At 37.7% G+C, this 24533-nt stretch overlaps 1 protein-coding gene across 1 annotated transcript in view; it reads left to right on the top strand.

The window, feature by feature from the left end:
- The window catches only part of CDS1 (CDP-diacylglycerol synthase 1), a 75608-nt gene that overhangs the window by 22218 nt on the left and 28857 nt on the right, over positions 1–24533 (top strand). Inside the window, exons 3-5 of the mRNA XM_036764674.1 lie at positions 4158–4254; positions 7252–7349; positions 13567–13706. Of these exons, the coding sequence (XP_036620569.1) occupies positions 4158–4254; positions 7252–7349; positions 13567–13706 (335 nt within the window). The remainder of the gene's footprint in view (positions 1–4157; positions 4255–7251; positions 7350–13566; positions 13707–24533) is intronic.

The following is a 24533-nucleotide window of genomic DNA, read 5'->3' on the forward strand; positions in this document are numbered from 1 at the left end:
TATGATCCCAGCTAGAAGGGGTTGCCATGTGTCTGCTTCACTGTCGTCCCTCTAGATTCAAAATTGGCCACACATTGATCAGAGTTATACTGTCTTTTAAGGTTATTTTCCTTTACATTGTTGTGGATATTTCATAAATTGTTCTTCTGTATCAGGTCACACAAGTCTTCCCAGATTCTCTAAAGCCTTCATGCATAAATATGAAACAATAAACATTTCGATGGCAAAGCAATAGTCTACCATGTTCATCTGCCATAATTTATTTAGCCATATCCTAATTGATGAGGCTTTATTTTGCTTCTAGTTCTTTGTTACTGTTTTTTTTTTTTAAAAAAAAAAGGTACTACAGATACTTTTGTATGTAAGGAACCTTTGATTTGATTTTTTTACCTCCTTAATAGTATATGCTCAGGGGTGGTATCAGAAAACACATATACAGTTTAGTGGCTTTTTCTAGTGTAATTTCAAATGATTTTTTGGAGTGCTAGGCCATTTCCCAACTCCCCCCAAAGTTTGCTAATTCCTTTTGTCACTTAACTGAAACTCTCGTATCTTCACTCACTTGCAGTGTGTTAAATAAAAATGAATATTTTTTTTTGCTGTTTTAATTTACAGCTTATGCCACTTTAGTCCTTCTAAAGTTACCAGTGAATTTCAGCTCAATTACTGTTTCATTTTGGGTACAAGAAATTGTCTGGTCAAGTATTTGAATGCCCTTGTGCATAGTTATTGTTTATATTTTTCCCCTATGGCCTACTGTCAATTCCCTTCTCTCTTTCAAATAAATTCATATGTTAAACTTGTGTGTTAAATTTCCGTCTTGTTCTTTTCATACTTAATCCCATATGCTTCTGATATTTAAACAAGTATTATTGTCAAAACTGCCTGTCAAGTGACAAGTGATTGGGGAGCTTGGGGATAAAGAAACAAAACAGTTTCTAAGCATGTAAGCATGCTTCTTTCATTTTTCTGTTCCTTGACATGGATACAATATCATTGAAATAGTAAGTGTCTTAATTATGTGAAGGCTAAGGGCATTTGCTTTTTAAAATGCTTTTTTTTCTACAAAAAGAAAAATTAGCTATCATTCCTTAAGATAATACTCTCATTGAGGGGGGAAAAAACCTCACCACTTTAGAATATTCCTATTCCTATTGTGTCAGAATACTGATTATTGGGAGAACCACCACTTGTCAAAGGAAAGAGAGAGGGACAATGGGGAAGGAAAGCTGAACTAGTTTCCTCCTGCTTTAAACAGCAGGAAGCACTAGCTCTTAGGGAGCCATGGTCTTTTTTCCCTCCTGCTTTCATTTTGTCTTTTGATTAGTCACTTAAATCATCAGCTTTAGTCCATTTTTTTGAAGTTGTATTTTCTTTTAAAAAACATTCATTGATTAACTTTTGTTAATCAACCTTTGTTAAAGGAAAAGGAAAAATTCAGCAAAATCCATCTTAAATACTTACATATGCAAAGTTCCACGCTTATGTACCTCTGCAGAACTCTGCAGAGGAGTGAGGAGGAGGTAGCTTCAGATTTTCTCTTTGGGGTTGTGCTTTCTCTTTGTAATATTACAACATTCATTTTCATTTGTTTGTGGGCTTTTTTCATGTGTATTATTATAATCATTGGGCATTGTTTTCTTGTGTCATTTCATTCATGTAAGTCTCTCTGTGCTTCTTTATTCATATTTGTCATTTCTTATAGCACATTAATACTCTATTACATTCATCTACCACAAATTGTTCAACCATTCACTAGTTGGTGGGCCTCTACTTTGATTCCAGGTCTTTGTTACCACAAAAAGTGCTAGATAGCCTTTTTTATAGAGAAAATGGCATTCTCCCTAGGTACTGGGAGTTTCTGCTTAGACCCGTCTTCAGTGTTGCCTTTTTTGCATGCCCTGCCTGTTTTTCTTCACGCCCCTGTCCTAGGTTCAAGACCAGCGAGCAGCTTTGTTGTCTTCATTGACTGCAGCTTACAGTCAGGGATTTTACTCTCTGCGCTCAGCACCCTCTTAGTTTCAATTTAATGTTGAGATGAAATGAGGCACTCCCAAGTCCCTGAACATTTAAAAAGGAGGAGTTTTACTTTGCCCTAATGCAGCAAGGATTTGCAAAAAGGATACAGTGGTGCTCTGGACACAGCGACATCGCCCTCTGCCCCTGCCACCCCACCCCCAAACTCCAACTGGATGTCTAGTCCATCATCAACGGAGGGGCTTGTCTCATGGTGCCAGGCTCCCACCATGTCTGAGAGGCACTAACTGCACAGCTCAGACCCTTTATGCCCCGTGACCAGGAAGCTGCATCAGGGCAGCTGGGGCATAGGTGGGGGAAGGAAGCCACCTTAGAATCCTTACTTGTGTTCTTCAGAGATGTGCACTGAGTCTCAAATGTGTATAAATCCAGTTCTCAGTAGATCCCCTGAGCTTGGCTTTTTAACAGTGTTTAAACAAGGCTTAAGGTTCCCAACAGCAATAGGCCCAGGCCAATAGGATATCCTGATTTAGGATTTAATTACAGATTGGTGGGGTTTTCCTCCAGGGACAGTGACTATCTAATGGGTAGTCTAGCTCAAGAGTCATATTGCCTCAGGTGACTAACAGGGTTCAAGTCTTTTCTTTTTATTGAGAGATCATTATAGCCAATTATTCAAGATAAAGTGCTGCCCTTAGAATCAGAAAGATCTGGATTTCCATTCCACCTGATATGTTGGCTGTATGACCCATGACAGGACATTTAAGCTTTATATATCCTCAGGTCACTAGGATTGATGTGTCCAGATGTTCACATTCCTTTGCTGTTCGAAACAGTTGCCTACCAAGTGACATTGTGACTCCTGGTGTGGAAGACTGTACACAGTCTATCTGTCCTGTCTTTGCACCGTCTTTCACATACCCTTCTTTCAATATAGCCCGGATTCCTATCCACTTGGACTTGTCTTTCTCTGAATGATCTTATGAGCTGAAATCTTAAATAACAGTGTAAAGCTGAGTACTTTCTGGGCACTGGGGGAGGGGAGGTTATTAATGACTAGGAATGTTGGTGGATCAAAGAGGCTTATTAAGATAAATGAAATGGCCTTTGAAGTGGGCTTTGAAGGCTAAGTACAAATACAACAGGTAGAGACTTTTGAGGTCCAGAGAGAATGGCATAATCCAAGGCATTGAGATAAAAAAAAGTGTAAGAGCATAGACTGGACAGAGGATAGTATAAGACTAATGTCAGAATGTGGAAGAACATGAATTCTAGATAAAGAGCTCTAGGAAGAGAGAGACAGAGAGAGAGACAAACATGACTTCTTAGTCACCAAATCATCTTATTTGTTCCCTTATCAGAAACACTCAACTTCCCTCTCTCTCTCTCTCTCTCTCTCTCTCTCTCTCTCTCTCTCTCTCTCTCTCTTTCTCTCTTTCTCTCTCTCTCTGTCTCTCAGATAGCGGGGATGGAAGCTAGATTGCAAGGGAGGAAAGAGTAATGGCGAAGTATGAAGAGGAGAAGGATGAGATAGTCATTGTGTGGTGTGTGGAAGACTCAATGTAAAGGCTTTTTAAGGACTGTGGAAATCTGAAAAATATATTAAGGAGTAAGGAAGAAAGTGAGAAGCCAAGAACAAAGACCAAAGGGATTGAAGATGCATGATAGAGAGGAGATTAACGCTGGAGCAAGATCCTAGGAAAGGCAGGAAATGATAGAAGTGGGGATTCAGGCAAAAATAGTGATACTTCTTCCTCTGGAGAAGGAAGGTGAGAAAGCGTGGGGCAGTGATACCGGAGGGGGCAGGGGTTAAGGTAGGTGTCATATGGCCTCAAATTGGATCAAGCAGGATTCTGCATCTGCTGTAAATATGGAATTTATTTGGGGGTTTATAGAGAGGAAAAAGTTGAGCAGATTCTGTGGGGCATGAGAAAAGTAATCTAATTTTACTAAGCAACTGAATTGTCAATATTAATAACCAGTCAGACTTCCTAATCTCATGGTTCCTTGCTTTTCCTGTTGTTGTTGGATATGGGTTTCTATGAGTTAGTGAGTTCTGTGGGGAATTATAAAGAATTGTTTAGATCAGAGTCCTACCCTTGCAGAATTTAAAACTTTAAAAACCAAAATAATGTCTTTGAGAGCATATTAAATAGTCACTGTTAATGTTTTCTTTATAGGTGGAAAAACTGGTGGATCCGTGGAATTCTTACACTGACAATGATTTCATTATTTTTCCTGATCATCTACATGGGATCATTTATGTTGATGCTTCTTGTAAGTCTACTAGATACATTTTCTGTATAATCTGACTTTATTTTTCAGCACATGTAAATGGTTAAAGTTATATGAGGCAAGAGCTTCAAGAAAGGTAATTTAAATACTTGTTTGAGCAAGATATTAAACTGTTGTGTGTTACAGCATTTTTATGAAATGTACTGGGTTCATACTCTTTTGTTTGCAGGATTGTTGTGGCCTAGGCTTTAAGTCATACTGTTGGGAAATCAAATCATCTGGATGCTAATTCATGTTAAAGGCCTGTAGTGCTGTCAGGAAGAATAGATATCTTTCTTATTGCAATGTTTTTATAATTGTATTATAATTTTATACAATCATTACTGTTGTCCTATGTTTTGAGACTTTGTCAGTTCTGTGATCTCGCTGATCTGATATTTCAGTCAACGGAGTGGGTCACACTCTACGCACACCTTCTCATCCTGTTTGACTGTGCCACTTGTGGCAATGAATAGCACGTACTGCTTCTGTTGCACCATAAGAGAACAAAAATTGATTAAAAATATTTTTTTGTTTTAAGTTTGTAGTATCATGACAGCATTTTTAGATTTTTCATTGCAAATGTAGTATGTTAGGTGTCAGATATAACAGTAGCTTTTTTTTCTGTGGGGGAAAGATGCATTCAGAATGTCAATATCTAATATACCAACCAATTTTGATATAGAGCCCGTTTTGTAAGTTGCAGACTTTGTGTCTGAATCCAAAACAGGCCATTCCTCTATGAACTAGGCACTTAGTGTGAAAAATGGTGAAGCATTTGGAGGTGAAGCCCAGCTGCCAGTGTCGTTAGTGCAATTGTGTGCTTGTAAGTGTGTTAGTAAGCGAGGGAGTAATAAGTTGTGTTAGTGCACAATTGTATGCTGGCTTTTAGGATAATCATGTTCTTAGTTAAAGTTTTTTAGGCTTCTTTGTATTAGATGTTCATTATGTTTAATGTCAAATAGGAATATATTATAGACTTTTAAAGGTGAAAAAGACCATATAGCACCTTCATTTTACAAGTAAAGAGAGTGAGGCCTGTAAATGCTGTGATACACATTATATGGCACCCAAGCAATGTAAATTCAGTAGGCATTTGTTAATCAGGTGCTATACGCAGAACAGTATAATAGACATTTGAGGAAATTTCAAGGTTTAACTATGACTTGGTGTTTGCCCACATGGAGATCATGTTCTAGTAGGAGATCCAGCCAGCCACCTGTTTTCTATGGCCCATGAGCAGAGAATGGTTTTTATATTTCTTTTTTTTTTTTAATGCAATTTATTTATTTAACATATTTGGTTTTCAGCATTGATTTTCACAACATTTTGAATTACAAATTTTCTCCCCATTTCTACCCTCCCCCCCCACTCCAAGATGGCTTATATTCTGGTTGCCCTGTTCCCCAGTCAGCCCTCCCCTCTATCACCCCCCTCCCCTCTCATCCCCTTTTCCCTTCCTTTCTTGTAGGGCAAGATAAATTTCTACGCCCCATTGCCTGTGTATCTTATTTTTTATATTTCTAAATAAAGTTTTATTGGAATGCAGCAATGGTTATTCATTTATGGGCTGTTAATGGCTGCTTTCACATGGCAAAAGCAGAGTTGAATAGTTGCAACAAAGACTGTATGTGGCACTTCCTGCTTCACTCTGCTGCTTGACACACTATTGATACCAGTGATGCAGTTAAAATTCAATAGCATTTCAAGTACCATATGCATCGCACAACTTTTTTTTTTTACATACCCATTAAGTCAAAAGAGGAAGAAGAAAAAAGTTATGATTTTTTCTCAGCTTAGAATAGAATTTGAAATTTTTTTGAAAGAGGGGCTACCCTCAATCACTGTTATTGAATGCTGAATGGCTTTGAAATTAGCTTTTGCTACAGACTTTGTGGGCAGCTGGGTAGTGAGGAGTAATATGTATCCTGTTCTGTGCTGATCCTATTTGATTATAGAAATATGTTATATTGGCCTAGAGTAAAACTAATAGATTACCTAAGTTGCTTTGAAGAACCTCAACAAACAGCAGGAGGAGAGGAGAGAGAGGAAAAAAGAGGAGAAAGAAAGAGAGAAATTTTTAATGGTTTCTCCCAACTTTTTTTTTTTCAAGTTATTACTCTTTCAGAGCCCACACTTGAACTCCAGGATATTAGAAAACTCATGGTCTAGGTATGAACAGAAATTCTTATTTCCACAATTCAGTTGAGACCCAGAATTTAAAAACAGCTTTACTGCAGAAATAAAATAAAGGAAAACCTATGACATAAGTGAAATAAAACCATTATGTACAGAAGCTGAAGTTTACCAGGTTTACAACGGTGAAGAAATCTTCTGTTCTCAGAACAGGCTGAGGAATTTTAGTTGCACCCCCTGACTTATAGCTGTCTTGATCATTAATCTGGTCTATTCTCATTAGCCATAGAAAATACCAATTCTTTAATTGAATAAAGCTAAGTTTCTTCATCACTAGCTTTATTTTCAACCTCACCTAGGACCATTTTACTCTTTAAGCCCAGAGAATGGTCTGTTTTCTCCTTAGGAAGTAATCATTTCCTGGAATTCCACATCAAATTATTGGAATCTTGTGAAACTGCAAGTTTTCAGTAATAATAGTTTCCAACAGTGGATAACAGTGCCAGCCTTGGAATTAGGAAGATCTGAATTCACATTCAGCCTCAGACACTTCATAGCTGTGTAGTCCTGGACAAGTCACTTAACCTCTCTCAGCCTTAGTTTCTTCATCTTTAAATGAGGGTGATGACAGCACCCAACTCACAGGGTTGCTGTTATGAGGTTCAAATGAAATAAATAGGTAAAATGCTTTGCAAACCTTAAAGTGCTGTATAAATGCTAGATTGTACTATTATATCTCTATTATTGTAATATTCTAACGTTAGGAGGAATTTTAAAGTATTTAATTTTGGGTGGTATTTCTGATCTCCCACTCTTAAGTATTGGATATCATGATCAACTAAAATGTCTTTCTCTTAATTGCAGGTATTAGGCATCCAAGTGAAATGCTTCCATGAAATTATTACCATAGGCTATAGAGTTTATCGTTCTTATGAGCTACCATGGTTTAGAACACTAAGCTGGTAAGTCTAAAGTGCTTTTATTTGAAAAACTGAGTATTGTATAAATCCAGAATCTAGAAACTGACCATTATCATTTGATATACATATATTTGGGGTTGTGACAAAGGATAGTCTATGCTTTGGGAGACATGAAAAGATTATTAGGCCAAACTCTAATCCTTTAGTATTTACTAAATACTAATGGTGTTTGAATTTTTCCTGGACAATAAGCCGAACATCTGACTCTAGCACTTCTTCATAATGGAGGGCCAGGCTCTGATTCCCCAAGGCTGTGCCAACAGCACAAATGCCGGCAGGTCCTATGACATTGGAAATGATTCCATTGTGGGACGAGACATGTACTTTGTTGACCAAGGAACATCTTATCTGAGTTTAGAGAGATGTATAACCAAATGATTGACCATCACATGGCAAACTTTGTCCCTTACAACAATTAAAGTGGATTATAATTTATGTTGGTTGAAGAAGTTATCCACACTGCTAAAATCGTAAGTCTTTGAAATGTTGATGAAGTGCAGATATGAAGCAATTCCTGTGGGCTCATGAGATGTTAAAATTTTACACTCAAGACACATAAAGATTGTTTCTTAATTATTGATAATATATCATCATCGTTTACCCGGTTTCAAAGTAGTAGATGCTCCTGACCTTCACATTTTCCTAGTTGAAAAAGCTTTATATGAGAAAGAAGAGTTTGATCAATCATACCATGACAGAGGAGCGAATAGCCAATTGAAGTGATTAATGGGAACCTCGGAATGTGGATGTCAAAGACTAGCCTTTGGGACTTTGGCCAGCACCTTTTAATATTTCGTCTTCTCTTAAAGCAATCTGGCACAGTGGAAGGACAAGCAAAAAAGAAAAAAAGATAAGCTCGAAGTCTGTCTTCTAAGTGACTTCACAGAATCCCAGCTTATCTTCTTTTAAGCAAATATCCACTGGTAAACAAAAAGAAAAGTTAGGCAGGTACAGTGTCCCTTTTGCTTTAATTACAGCTTTAGCCTGTTACAGCTAGGAAAGATATGATTAATACAGTTCCCTCTACCTCTCTTTCCTTGTTGTTTTTTCTTTTTTCTTGACTCCTCCTTAAGTTCATGAAGGCTGTGCCTACATAGTGCAGCCCCTGGCAGGTCCTGTCATGCTGGAAGAACTTCAGGTGTGGCTCCAACCATAGACTGTACTCCGAGGACTAACCTAGCTAACCACAGAAAGGCTCATCCTCAGTAGGCTGGCCCGCTGATTGTGTGAGCATAAATTCTTGGGCCACAACAGCTCATGAAAGAAAGAAAAATGTCAGTGACTTTCAGTCCTTTGTGGCCCCCTTCTACTTCTAGAGGGACAGTGGTGGGAAAGGGGGTAAGCGTACAACAAATGAGAGGCTTTAGGTAGAGTACTGCCATGCTCTGCATGGGAGATCCTAGTCTAATGATCAATGAAAAGACTAAAGGATCTGGATCTTATGAGACTCGATAATCTCACCATAAACAAAACCGTAAAATAAAAGGAAGCTGCAGTTAAAGAGAAGGATGACTCAAAGATTCTTATGGAAGAGACAAATGAGCAGGCAGAGTTGGTTTTATCATTTGCCTCAAAAGGCAACAAGAAACACTATTTCGTGGGGTATTTGGTTAATCTTATATTTCATTGCTTATGATAAGTATTTGCAGCAGCAACAACAACAAAAAGAACACCATGAAAATAACTGCAGCTTATTCACAAATGAATTACAGAAAATGGAAAGGTGAAGGATTCATTGGAGCCCTCCGAATTAAGACAATATACGCATTGATACTCATTGACTTTAGTGCAAAGGTAGAAATAGGTGAGAACAGTGAAAAGTGTTGGAAAATGCAGAACCAGAAGTAAGGAACAACAGATGTCAAATACTTGTAGATAGCCAAAATTCACATGCTTCTACATCATGAACACTTTCTTTGAGAAAAATTCAGGTTTTAGACATGGCAAGCAAAAAGTAACACAACAAAAATTGATATTTTGACAGGATACAACTTAATCAACATGGGAATCATTCCAAATTGAATTGTATAGAGTTAGAGAACCAGCTTCTTAGAACAAAGATTAAAATGAATGCAAATAAGAAAACAAAAATAAAGATAGGACATACAATTAAAGCAACTGCAACCTGACCTATTTACTTAATACATTTTAAGAATTGGATAAGAATGGACATTGATACCAATTATAATGCTTTCATACAGAAGTGTAATTGTAAATGAGGTGCCATAAAAGTAACCAAAAGTGCTTAAACAGTAAATCAAATCAAATACTTGAATGACTTGCTAAGTGGAGAGATATAGCAACCAAGGGAAAAGACAAGTTTAGATAATGAATTCATTCATAAAATCTTATCAAAAAGAATGGTGGGAAATTAGGAGACCAATGAACATAACATATTTTCACTCTCAAGGACAGTTGGAACCCCTATAGTTGACTCTAAAATCACATTCCCAGACATGCGTGTAGAAGATACAGAAACATAATGGAAAGTGACACAGACAGAAAACGCAACTGTATTCTACCAAATGGACACAGAGGAGATGGATGCTGGAGGCAACACAATTTTTAGGTCATTAGAGATTAGTTCTTAAGAGAGATGGAAGAGGATACCAGAGGGGTAGAAAAATCAGACATCTCATTACTAACCAAAATCGGCCACTTGAAGAACACCAGTAATCTCTGATATATATATGCCTACTTTTCCATCTATATAAAATTTAGTGAGAATAATAAATATATATGTTGAGGGTATCCTTGATTAGATGTTAGAAAGAGATAGGCAGGCTTCAGAAGTGATATTTTACAGGAAATCAAACCTTTATAATCACAGAATTGGCTGAAAGATGTACAGGATATGAAATCCCACTGTGCTGATTGATTTTTACTATAAGAGAACGTTTGCTTGGTAAAGCAAAATGCCACATTAAAGGTTCTTCTCCGTTAAGATGTGTCTCAGGCATAGGTCAAACTTTTACAAGATTCATTGGAAGACAAAATGATAGAAACTGTTCAGCTTTCTGATTATCGATAACAGATAAAGAGAAGAATAAAAGGGTGTTCACTTCCATGGAGGAAATCCAGTTGAGAGTTCAAGATGAACAGGGATTCCATTTAGTTGGTGAGATACTTCAGGTGTTCCCATTTACAAATGACACTGCACTGAAGGCATCAAACGGTGAAAGGCCTTTTGAATGAGATGCAGAAAACTACTCAAAAGTTTGATGTAACTATTCACCCTGGAAACTCAAGTGGATGAAGGTTGCTTTTAGTCCAGACTATGATATGCATTTGGATGGATGCACTATAGAAGATTAAGTGTATATGTGTATACACATACATAAGTTCATACCTGAGGATATATGTATATGTGTGTGTGTATAGATACATTTTTTTACATATATATGTAGATTGTAATTTCATCAAAGGCAACTGAGCTCTGCTCCTGTTCACATTTCTATGAAACAAAGACCCATACTCTCGTTACTTGTATTTTCCTAATGCTTTATAGAATTAGATGTGAGAGTATTACCCTAGAGGGCAACGAAGAGACCTCAGAGATGTGAATAGGTTGTGTGAACAGAATTGGTGCAGTGGATGCCATCAAAGCACATGCAAGAGAAAAAGAAAATAGGTTATTTGAGATAGTGGATAGCTCCACGGGTATCGTGATATTAAGCAAAGTCGAGGAGTAAATAGACAAGGACAGACACAGGATGGACAGACATCCGAATGAGTCATGATCTGTTGAAGGGGGGTTATCAACACAGTAAGAGATTGATCTGAGAATTTTATTTTCTCAAGTAAAGTCCATTCCTGATTGATGATTAATGTACTCCTAGCTTTTTTAGTCTAATTGTTCTTTTCTGTGCACCCCATCTTTCCCCTACCCACCCTGCCCCATCTTGTCCTGGTTCTTTTTCTCACTGCTCCATTTCTGTTTTCTGGTTTCACCCTATATTAGTCTTCTCCTTCTACCCCCTTTAACTTTTTAATTTCTCTGAGCTACTCTTCCACTTAAAGAATATTTGTTATTACTCCTTATTAATCCCATTATTTCAACTCAGATTTGATTCACAGAAACCTTTTTATAGTCCATATTTCATCCAAAGACAATGATTTTGTTGCTGACATTATCTTTGTAGTTTTTTTCCTCACTTCCCTATTTTTCTTTATTTAATTGAAAGCCAAAATTTAATGTTTCTAAAATTGGCCAACTTTTAACATTATACAATTTATGTGTAGTCATATATTGTGTGTGGTCATAAATGACATTTTAGATTTCCTGTTAATATTAAGTCTATATACAAAGTTATTCCTTTCCCTTAAGCTATTTGTAAAATGTTAACTTGATTAGGAAGTGAGGTTCAGTACTCCACATCCATTTTAATTCAGAACTGCAACTCTATTATTCCACTTGACATTCATAAAACTTAGGCAAGGATATTTGCTAGATAAATAAGCCGCAATTGGACTTTTGTGCCAAATCAAAAATATTTCACAGAATTATATAAAGTAGCATGGTCAAATCACTAGGGTAAGTGCTGATATAGTGTAATTGTAAAGGGTGCAGACTGTTGGCATGGCTGAGCAAGTCAGACCACTATTGGAAGTGACTTCTGTTAGTGTTATGGTCCTCGTTTCCTCTCATGTGGAGAGGAAGTATAAGGAAAGGATGGTGAGCTATAATCACCACAGTAGTGAGGTGGTGTTTATATTGACTCTGTTAAGTCTACCCACTTCCCACCAATCCTTCAAGAAAGTTGTGCTATCCAGAGCAGTGAAGTGCCCTTTTCTGTGCCCACTGATGTAAGAAAGGGCAGTAAAAATGCAGTACCTAGAGTCCATCCATCTTAATGCCCTAGTCTGAGTAATTTCAGTGCCAGTGCTGGTAGTCATTGATACAAAGAGGAGAACACGCCTTGTAAATCCTAAAATAATGTCATTGTCCTGAATAAGGGAGGCCTTGCTATGTCATTCATCAGGTGTTCATTGAGTCTGCTTGGTGCCTGGCATGGTGCTGTGCAGGAAGTATATGACATGGCCTCTTCACATGGATCCCTGATTAAGGTAATAGAGAATATGTGGAGGAAAAAGATTAAATACTGAATTGTGTGGTACTATATATAAACACAGTAGGATTACATATAGAGCAATATGGGCGTGAATAGTCAGGGCCTCAAGAATAGCACCAGACTTGAGCTGGGCTTTGAGAGGTGGGTAGGATTTCCATAGGTGTAGGACATCTCCTGGTAGATAGGCAGCAGTGGACTTTGTGTGTGCGAGACCAGCCAAGTAGTGTGGGTATTGAATACTGCATATCTTGGTGGGGTAGATGTGAAGGTCAGATTATTGGCGGCCTTGAAGGCCAGAGAGTTTAGAATTATTACATTGGACACTGGGATTCAGTGTAGGGTTTTGAGCAGCATGGTAATAATGATGTTTAATGAAGATTAGTCTCACAATTATGCCTTTTGAGTGAATGCAAGAAGGCTAGAAGACAATTGTAATAATCAAGAAAAAGGGATGAGGAACTAACCTGGGAAAGAGGTAGTACACAGGAAATACCAAGGGAAGAAATAGCAGAACTTATTGATAGATTAAATGTAGGGATAAAGAAAGAAGGAAGAGAATTCAGCAGTTTGTAGTCTAGGAAGCTGGTAGTACCATTGAATGGGTTAGTTTGGAGCAGGGGCTCTTTCAGCAGAGAAAGTAGGGTGGGTGACGTCAGAAGTGAGCAACAGTCTTCCCTTCTCCCACTGCTTTGCTGGAGCTACCAGAGACTAAATTTAGTTGGGCTATTGGAGAAATCACAGTTTCAGATTTTAAAGGGCAATGAAAAAAGGAATGAGTAACCTCTTCATCTCTCCTTGTACCCCTTAGGGAATTTTACTAAAACAGAGCTAGAAGAAATCTCTGAAATTGTATTGTAACCTGTTTTTAAAAACACATGCTAACTGCAACTGATTAGATGTTAATAGTAATTGCTACCTTTTAAAGATACCTTGAAATTAAAACATAAAATGTTTGAGCTAGCCCTGTTGAGCACATTTTGAGGGACTACTTTTTAAACATTGAGTTCTTTCAACATTTTGTTTATTTGATTTCTTTTGTATTGTTCTATGTATAAGATAGCTCTATTGAGGGTGTCTGATGATCATATTCATCAAAGAAAAATAGGCTGATAGTTCTTATATTACAGGTATTTTTTACTGTGTGTGAACTACTTTTTCTATGGAGAGACTGTAGCAGATTATTTTGCTACATTTGTTCAAAGAGAAGAGCAACTTCAGTTCCTTATTCGCTACCATCGATTTATATCATTTGCACTATATCTGGCAGGTAAGCAGAGAGAATTCCTTTTTCAGATTGTGGTTGGTATATTCATATCAAATGTATCTTGTAGTAAATCTTTATTGTTATGCCATCTTTTCATTTTGTTCCAATTTCTCATTCCATGTATAGACATTTGGTCTGTGTTCATGGTCTAAAATAAAGGGAAGCCCCTAGTGGAAGTTCTATGAAAGGAATAGTTTCTATGGTAACTAGGTAATGCCATATGGAAGCAGTATCTAAAAATTAAGGAGCTAGAAAGTATGATTTACATACTGTCAACATGGAATCATTAAATACTTTCCCCAAGATCATTAGAAACATTTTAAAATATACTATAATGTGTATTTTAAGATTAGAAGTTAGTAGATGGAATTTTTTTTGCAAAGTATTCAATCAATTTTGAAAAAAAATTTGGGAATGATTTTTAAAATTTTCATTTACACAGAGATTAAGCCAGTTTTTGTGGTGGTGGGGGGATCCCTATTTGAGCTCTGGACTTTAGCAATTACTCAATAAATGAATGGTTATATTACTATCATATTAATCCAAACTTTAAAGAAAAGACTTAGGATGCCCTTTCTATTGACAGCTAAATTTTTAGAAATCTATACAAAGGAATGTGAAAACTTTAAATCTCAGGTACCAAGTTACTACGTATACATATGACTTCCTCCTTCAGTGACTCATATTTCTATAGCCAGATTCCTCCTTTACTAAAGTTAGTAGACAGATAGTAGAACAGTTAGGAGGTGAAGTAAGATCAAATAAACACTAATGATAATTATCAGAGTTTCCAATTAATAACAACAAACTCATAGTACTTGAAGATTTACAGATGCGCTGCATATTTCAGTTATTTAAGCCTCACAATAATCAGATAAGTTAAGCTGTTATTCCCATTTTTATCCACAAGGAAATTGAAAGTGGGAGAGATAGAATGAGTGTCCTGCCGCTCCGCTCCAGTGAATATTTGGTGCCCTTTGATCCCGGCTCTTCTGACTTCCACCTCCAGGGCTCTTTCTCACCCTGTGATGCTTCTCAGAGGAATTGCCCACCCTTTTCCATTCACAGTCTCTATTCATTCTCTTCTTGCTCTTTTGCTTCCTTTTTGAAATATCCCCCTAACATTTGGAGAGGACAGTTCTTTGGTCTAGGTTTTGGAAAAGCAGCCCTACTGTTTAAGGGGATGAAACCTATTTTAAGGTAAAAGTCCATGTGAAATTATAATCACTAACAGAATAAAGATAGGGCCGAATGGCAGTCACCAAGAGTTTTCAGTTTGTATGGCTAGATGACTTGAAATTTTGTTTAAAGAACTTGGAAAACAGAGCCTTTGAGAGTAGTCTTGTTCACTCTTTGCCAGAGTGCAGCTATATTTGTTTTGGGTTTTTTCTGATCAAGCCTCCTTCTGATCAAGTTTCTGTGATGGTAGCATATCACTACATCTTAAACCACAGGTGAGGAACCTGCGGCCTTGAGGCCACATATGTCCTTCTAGGTCCTCAAGTGCAGCCCTTTGACTGAATCTGAACTTCACAGAACAAATCCCCTTAATAAAAAGATTTGTTCTGTAAAACTTGGACTCTAAAAGGCCACACCCAAGGACCTAGAAGGCCACATGTGGCCTTGAGGTTGCAGGTGCCCCACCCTTATCTTAACACTCCAATTGCCACATTTTTCATTAACTTTTTTTTAGAACATTAAGTTCTTTTGCTCATCTGCAGGGACTTGTTGGTTGTTTTAGACCTTTCTACTTTTCACTAATTTAAATGATTGTCATGATGTGCTTCCCTTCATTGAATTCTTGAAATATTTTTGTATATTTGAATGGAAGTAAGGATTTATGGTCTTGCTATTGGGCACATAACTGAATGTGGCTGGGTAACTCAGAAATTGGGGCAGCTAGGTGGTGCAGTGGACACAGTACCTGACCTGGAGTCAGGAAGACTCATCTTCCTGAGTTCAAATCTGGCCTCAGATACTAGCTGTGTGACCCTGGACAAGTCACATAACCCTGTTTTCCTCAGTTTCCTCATCTGTAAAATGAGCTGGAGAAGGAAATGGAAAACCACTCCTGTATCTATGCCAAGAACAACCCAAATGTGGTCATGAAGGGTTGGACATGACTGAACAACAATTCAGAAATTACTTAGTGCTTTAATAATACTAGGGGTGGTGAACCTGCAGCCTTGAGACCACATGTCCTCTAGATCCTCAAGCGTAGCCCAAAACTATTTGTTTTGTGAAGTTTGGATTCAGTGAAAGGGTCACACTTGAGGAGCTAGAAGACCACATGTGGCCTCAAGGCCGCAGTTTCCTTGCCCCTGTGACAAACTTCTTGGTGACTAAGTCAGTTGAAAGAACAATGTATCTACCACTCTGATTAAATTTTTTTTTTTGTGGATAGGAGAGGTTTAATTGATGTGATTGACTCCATGTTCTTTAATAAAAGTCTTCTCATTCATTATCTACAGCAGAGGTGCTAAGTGTGCAGCAATTACCTTCACAGCAATCCTCTTGCTTAAATGCAGAATGAATAGATCGCTGCTTTCCCATTTAAACATGGTTGACACTGGCCAACGTGGTTGATACTGGCCAGGGTTCTGGGCTGTCCTAAAAGTCATAGCTTAAGACTTCACTAAGACTTTTGGAACATCTATTATAGTAGTACTTCTAGGTCCCAGCAAACAGGAATTGTGTGATATAAGGTAGAGAAAGAGGAAAAAGATAATGCTTTTTCTGTTACTCCCCACCCTCAGCACCCCCCTTGATTACTCATTTGGAAGATGGATATGGGGAAAGTAGTGAAAAATATGTAGGAAAATATGTTTGATAGTAAAAAAAAAAATGAAAGAGATCAAAGGCTCTCTAGAGTACTTAGAAGCCTTGACATATATTGAATCCTTCATGAAGAAAATCAGTAGTGGGCAAAGTCCACCTCCTTCCTCTTGACAGGGAAGAAGTGGGCTATAGGTGCCAATGAGATACTACTTTTCAAAAATGAACACTTTTCATTGGTTTATTTTGCTTATTTCTGTTACAAGAGAGGTTTACATTGTGCGGTAAAGTTCATTGGAAAGTGATTTTTTTTAATGCATCAAGAAAATATGGCTATATTTTCTATTTGCCCTTCTAGTAAGTGAGAAGGCTTTGGACATGGAAGCACTGAACATCATCAAAGAGGAAAAAATTTACTGCATTACAGGAAATGTCTATTAAAATGAGAGTAATTTCAGAACCAGCTGTCCAAATGAATAAAAGACCTGTTGGTATAAAATATTGATAGTAGCATTTTTAATAACAGCAAAAATACAACCTACATGTCAAATTAACATGGAATGACACAACAGGCTATGGTTTAGAAATGCAATGAAATTTTAAGCCATAAGAAATATCATATATAAAAAATACTGAGAAATATGGACATCTGTGGAGTGCCACGAACGAAAAGCTCAACCCAAACAATAATTTAGACTCCAACTTCGGTTATTTAAATAAGAGTATTAATAACAATAAAAACAATCTGCAGATTTTGCTGCACAAAAAAATTCACTTAAAAAATTCATACTGGGACCCAGAAACTCGTTACTGTCTCAAAATTAATATACATCTTAAATCTATAATTGAAATTTAGTTTCATAGCAGTCTTTGTCTTTGATTTTCTAATTAAAAAATAGTCATGTATGATTTAACGAGCTTATGACAAGAGCTAACAAGAAATTGAAGGAAACAGTTGTCACAATAAAAATGAAATAACTCCTACGTTCATATCACTGTGTTTAGTGTTGAAGATATAAAGACAAAAATAAAATAATGCCTGACCTCAGGGAGTTTACATTCTACTGAAAATGAAGATACTATGTATGAACTTGACCTATTTAAGTAATTTGACTTTAAAACATGAAATGATGAAAGTAAAGAAACTGCCTCTGATTATTAGTATTTCCTAAGGAAATGTAATTGATATAAAACAGTTACCACAATGAGACCAAAAAAATCCAAAAGCAACCTCAGCCTCCTTAATCTTCTTGCCAAATGGAAAGACATAGGAACCAAAGGCATGGGAATCAAAACCAAAGGCCATCTTGGAATACAAATACATTTGCAAAATATGGAGCAGAATATTGGAAGATTACAAGGAATATTGCCTTATTGAACAATGACACATGGTGGAGGGGCAAATTGACCTGAACTCTGAACAGATCTGTGAGAGATTTCTATAGCAATCAAGTCAGATAAAGAAAGGGAATTGGCCCTTGAAAATGAAAACAAATTAGATGCTATATCTGTTGGGAATGGCTAAATAAATGGTGGTGCATTAATATAATGGAATATTACGGTTCTTTAAGATAACTACGATGCCAAGAAGAAAGAGAAGACATATGAACTGATATAAAATGAAGTAAGCATTCTAATCAATGGCCAAATGTCATGAGTGCTTCACCAACTTGCAAATGGACCAATCAGAAATTGAAGGAGAGAGATACAGAATAAAACACATTTTCAGACATGGCCAACATGTATGCATGTTTTGTTTGGCTGTATTTATTTATTAGAAAGGATGGCTTCCAGTGGGAATATGATGTGGGTAGGTAAATAAGAGCCTATAAGAAATGTTAGATCTCAAAATAAAAACAGACTTCTGATTTTCAATTAAGTATTTTTATTTTATTCCCATGTCAGTTATTTGGCAGTTAGAGTTTCCCATTTTATTCCCATATTATTCCAATTTTGCAGATGGGGAAAGCTAGGCGGAGAGATGTTAAGTGACTTGCCCAGGATGATACAGCTAATTAAGTGTTGAAGGCTGGATTTGTACTCAGGTCTTGTGCATAAAAAGAAGAAAATAATGAAAAAAATTATGAATGAATAAAGTATGAAGGAACAAAGAAGGCAGTTCAGATAAACAGAGAAGTAGTGTAGATTTCTTAAAGCTGCAGAAATTTAGCATATACTTGTAAAAAACTCCACAAGTAGTAGAAGTTCACAGTTTCATACCTAATCCTGTTTTCTGTTATGTGTTAAAATGTTGTTTGAGGTTTAAGGTAATAAGCTGAAACAAAAACATGTATTGCTCAGTTCATGCCATGCATTTACATAGGCAGCCCATTGAATTGGCCCAGAAGTATATATCTGTGTCTTTGGCAACCACTGCAACTAACAATGAGTTAGGTTCCAAATTTAGTAGGAAGAGGAGAGCCAGTCGAATCACATTTCAAAAATTCATGTAGTGCTGCCATTAACATCAAGCTGTTTCCTGATACCAAACTCATCCATTTGACACCAATCTTCTCCCAGTGAGAATGATTTATGTAAACTGTGGAATACTTGAACCTCAGAAAACTAGAAATTACAGGTGGCTCAAAGGGTAATGGACATGTAGGTGCCTTTAAGTGCTAGATGTGGCATTGTGGACATATATCAGCAAATGAAGAGGAGTGAAAAAGTAGCAACACTGGGGGGTAATGAATGAACAGTTAAGTTTGGCACAGATAGCCCAAAATATTGAAAGACCCAAAGGAAAATAGCCATCTTACTGGACAGAGCTTCTGGGGAATTTATGGAAGGAGATAAACAGAATTTGTACAACATGAGAAGGCATGGATGAATTGCAGTCAGCACAGTTGGAAGGAAGTATGCATACTAATAATACCATGGATTCATCAAAGTATGAAAGTACTTGTGCCTGAAAACCACACTGCCTAACAAATGAACTTTTAGTATAAACACATTAGTAAATTTAGTACTGCCTATAAGAAATGTTAGATTTCTAAATAAAAACAGACTTCTGATTTTCAGTTAGGTATTTTTGTTTTATTCCCATGTCAGTTATTTGGCATTTAGAACTAAATTCCCATACACTTTGATACTTTAATCCAACATATGTACTACTTCCATTGTGCAGTTCATGATAACCCATCCATGTTTTCTCACCTTAGATCATTCTTGTTGATTTCCTTCCAAATTCTCCTTCTTTCCATAAATTCTTTCTCAGCTCTTATGTGAGGGCAAGCAGCAGGAATTCTTTCTAGTTTTTTCCCCCTCACCTTTAACTTATAACCATTTTTTTATAATAACCTTTACTTGTTTAAGAATTTTTTCTTTAATCATAGAACTAAAAGGTATTATCTCCTATTTTTTTTAAATGACGTGACTTCTTATTTAGGAGATGTGTCCTTTTGGAGCAAATGATGGTATATGGTATAAAGTGCTGGTTTAATCCTAATATCTACCTTTCCAGCTTTATTAGCAGTTTTTGTCAAATCCAGCACCATAATACCCATGACTTGTGCTCTTGGGTCTATTTAACAATGAGCTACTATGTTCAATTGCTTCAAGATCTTATTTAATCTGTTCCACTTACATTTTTTTTAAATCAAGAGCTAAATAGTTTATGATTGATCACTACTTCGTATTATAGTTCCAGATCTGGTTCTTCATAACCCCTCTTTTTCCAAGTATTCCAATTCCAAACTTACTTACAAACTTACTTACTTACAAACTTCTTCCACATGAGCAGCTTTAATTTTATGTAAAAATAATTCTCGATCATTTGTTGATAGTACTAAATTTGTAAGATCAGGTGTTTATTTTTTTGACATGACTTAATTTTGACCTGAACAATGATTGATTCCATTTAAGGAAGAGAGCTCAGCTCAGACATTTCTCACCTGGCTTCCCTACTCTGGGACCTGACTGACTTCTCCACCATGCACAAGGAAGCTTGTTATTAATACTGGTGCCCCACCTCATCACTACCCTCTGTCTCTCTGATTGGAGGGCAGGGCTGGGCACTCCAAACCTCCATTTAAGGAGAGAACTCAGCTCAGAATATCTCATTTGTCCCAAGAGTACCTGCCCCTTGCCTCTCTATACTGCTTTTCAGCTTCCTTTTGTGCATTGTTTTCCCCCATTAGATTGTAAGCTCCTTGACAGTAGGAACTGGTTTGGTTTTTTTGGGTTTTGTTTTGATTAATTTGGATCCCTAGCACTTAGCACAGTGCCTGGCACATAGTAGGTGCTTTATAAATGTTTATTGGATAATTTCTGTAAAGAATGCTTAAGCTTTTGGGCATCTTAGTAGGTTAACTCAAATATATTTCATAGATATTTTACTGGAATTTTTTTCTCTTTCTCTTACTCATTTTTTAAAAAAATAATTTTGATTTTTCAACATCTCTGGGGCTCTTTTAATAAACCATAATATCATCTGCAAATGTAAACTTTATTTTACTCTCACTATCCTAATTGCCTCACTTTTTTCTTGTCCTGCTGCATCTTTACTGTTATTAAATAATAATGGAAGCATCCTTGCTTTATCCCTTATCTTCCTGGTGAGACTATGTTTTTTCATTGTTAATAGTACTAGTTATCAACATTACATAATTGCTTTTGACCATATTTTAAGGCAGTGTTCTTTTATTCCTGTTCATTTTAGCTTTCCAAGCATGAATGAGTGCTAGGACTTATCAAAGGCTTTTCCTGACTTTATCATTATTTTTTGTTGATTTCTGTTGCCATTATAATATAGTATACTAATTGTTTCCTAGTGTTGAACGATCCTTACATATCTGCCATAAATCTAACCCATTCAGTTTTTAATTTTTAAATATATTTTTGCAATATCTTTGACAACATGTGACTTAATATTTTTAGAACAGAAAAGGAGGAAGGTATATGAAACTAAATATTTGTTGTTACAAGCTTACTTTTGGTTTTACTTATGTAATAAATTCAACATATAACTTCAAGGTTTTCATGTTTGTGATTCTTTCTGGCCTTCCTTCTGTTCTCCTCTGAGCCCTGAAAAACAAAGACACCCAGTGACTCTTTTTACTTTTTTTTTGCAGCCTTGCCTTGTTCTAGCTTCTACCCGGCCCCCCCCAAAATTGGAAAGAAAACTCAAACCTTTAAGATAAATATAACTAGTTAAGAAACACAAATTCCTGCATTGGTCATGTCCAAAAATGTTTCATTCTGCATCTTCAATCTATTAACTCTGTCAGAATGTTTACATAGCATGTTTCATTATCAGTCCTCTGGAACCATGATGAGTCATTGTATTGATCAGAGTTCTTTAAATTTTTGAATATTGTTTGTGTATATGATGTTGTTATTCTATAAGTTATTCTCCTGGTTCTGCTTATTTTATATTAGTTCTACAAGTCTTCCCAAGTTTCTCTGAAATTGCCTATGTATGTAATTTGTTGTGAAGGGTTTTTTTTGGGGGGGGGATTATTTGGCTAAAATACTATTTTATGAAGAACTCATGCAAGTTAGGCACTCACATGGAGGTCAGAAGAAGCAGTATAATGACATTGTCAAGGACTGTGCAGAAAAACTTAGGAATCGATTGCATGACATGGGAGACACTGGCAAAGGACCACCAATATGGCATGCCCATACCAAAGAAGGCACTGTGCTCTGTGAGTGAAGCAGAATTGCAGTAGCTCAAAAGAAATGTGAGATGTACAAATTTAGAGACATACTCAAATGTTCATGTGGACTATTTCTGTCTGACGTGTGGTAGAGCTTTCTGAGCTTATATTGATCAGCCAGTTGGACACACTGTACCTTGACTCCAACATAATGGTGTCATTTTGGTTTTCTTTGAGAATGAAGCACAACAACCAGCCAAGCATGTATCATCTTTAGTCTCCTGAAGTCATGCCTGGTCATTGTGTTGATTAGAATTCTTAACTCTTGAGGGGCAGAGCCAAGATGGTGGCTGGAAAGCAGGGACTTGCCTAAAACTCTCTGCCAGGACCCTCCAAACACCTATAAAAATGGCTCTGAACAAATTCTAGAACTGCAGAACTCACAAAATAGCAGAGGGAAGCAGGGCTCCATCCAAAGATACTCTGGATGGTCTCTGGGTAAGGTCTATCACACTGTGCTCAGAGCAGAGCAGAACCCAGCCCAGACCAACCAGACTGAGAGCCGGGTGGAACAGGCCCTAGCGCCCTGAATCAGTGAGCTATGGGAGTTACCAGACTTCTCAACCCACAAACACCAAAGACAACAGAGAAGGTTAGTGGGAAAAACTGTAGGGATGGAGTGAAAGAAGTTCGCAGTAGGCCACTGCCCCAGGGGTGGTGGAGGTGGTGCAGCTCTAAGGCTGCTTACAGAGCTACAGCTGCCGCTGTTTCTATCACCAGGCCCACCTGGTGGGAGGAAATAAGTGGCGGATCAGAGCAGGAGTGCAGAGCCTGCTTAAGATCTGAGTCAGGTCCAGGTTGGTGGTTCTTGGGGGAGAAGGAGTGCTGGTGTGGCAGAGCTTGCTGTGTAGAAATAGCTCTGAAAACAACAGCACATCCCCTCAAGCTTGAAACAAAGTACTCTCTACTCTACAGGCAGTCATACCATGACAAAAAGCTCAGGGGTCAAGCAGTTGACTGGGAACATGAACAGGCAGTGAAAATGGACTCAGATTCAGACTCACACTTCGGAATCTTTCTTTGGTGACAAAGAAGACCAAAACATACAGCCAGAAGAAGTCAACAAAGTCAAAGAGCCTACATCAAAAGCCTCCAAGAAAAACATGAACTGGTCTCAGACCATGGAAGAACTCAAAAAGGATTTGGAAAAGCAAGTTAGAGAAGTAGAGGAAAAATTGGGAAGAGAAATGAGAGTGATGTGAGAAAACCATGAAAAACAAGTCAATGACTTGCTAAAGGAGACCCCCAAAAATACTGAAGAATATAACACCTTAAAAAATAGACTAACTCAAATGCAAAAGAGCTCCAAAAAGCCAATGAGGAGAAGAATGCCTTGAAAGGCAGAATTAGCCAGATGGAAAAAGAGGTCCAAAAGACCACTGAAGAAAATACTGCATTAAAAATGAGATGGGAAACATTGTCGGGATGGAGCCAAGATGGCATCTGGAAAGCAGGGACTAGCGTGAGCTCCCTGCCGAGTCCCTCCAAAAACCTATAAAAAATGGCTCTGAACCAATTCCTGAACTGCAGAACCTACAAAACAGCAGAGGGAAGCAGGACTCCAGCCCAGGACAGCCTGGATGGTCTCTGGGTGAGGTCTATCCTGCACGGAGCTGGGAGCAGAGCAGAGCAGAGCGGAGCAGAGCCCAGCGTGAGCAGCGCGGACCAACTAGACCAGGATCCGGGCAGCGCCTGCCCTAGCGCCCTGAATCAGTGAGCTGCAGCAGTTACCAGACTTCTCAACCCACAAACACCAAAGACAACAGAGGTTAGTGGGAAAAGCTGCGGGAGTGGAAGGAGTTCGTGGTTCAGCTACTGCCCCGGGGGCAGCGGAGGTGGGGCAGGTACAGAAGTACAACTGCAGTTGCTTCCGGCCCCAGGCCCACCTGGTGGGAGGAATTAAGTGGCAGATCAGATCAGGAGTGTGTAACCTGCTGAAGATCTATGTCCAGTCCGGGTTAGGGGTTCTTGGGCAAGGAGGAGGGCTTGTGTGGCAGCGCATCCACCCAAGCTTGGAACATAGTTCTCTAAACTCTACGAGCAGTCATACCCCACTGAAAAACTCAAGGGTCAAGTTAGTTGGCTGGGAATTTGGCCAGGCAGCGAAAACGCACCCAGATTCAATCTCAGACTTTGGATTCTTTCTTTGGTGAAAAAGAAGACCAAAACATACAGCCAGAAGAAGTCAACAAAGTCATAGAGCCTACATCAAAAGCCTCCAAGAAAAACATGAACTGGTCTCAGGCCTTGGAAGAGCTCAAAAAGGATTTGGAAAAACAAGTTAAAGAAGTAGAGGAAAAATTGGGAAGAGAAATGAGAAGGATGTGAGAAAACCATGAAAAACAAGTCAATGACTTGCTAAAGGAGACCCAAAAAATACTGAAAAATATAGAAA

The sequence above is a fragment of the Trichosurus vulpecula genome, chromosome 6, assembly GCF_011100635.1.
Source record: "Trichosurus vulpecula isolate mTriVul1 chromosome 6, mTriVul1.pri, whole genome shotgun sequence".
Taxonomy (NCBI): domain Eukaryota; kingdom Metazoa; phylum Chordata; class Mammalia; order Diprotodontia; family Phalangeridae; genus Trichosurus; species Trichosurus vulpecula.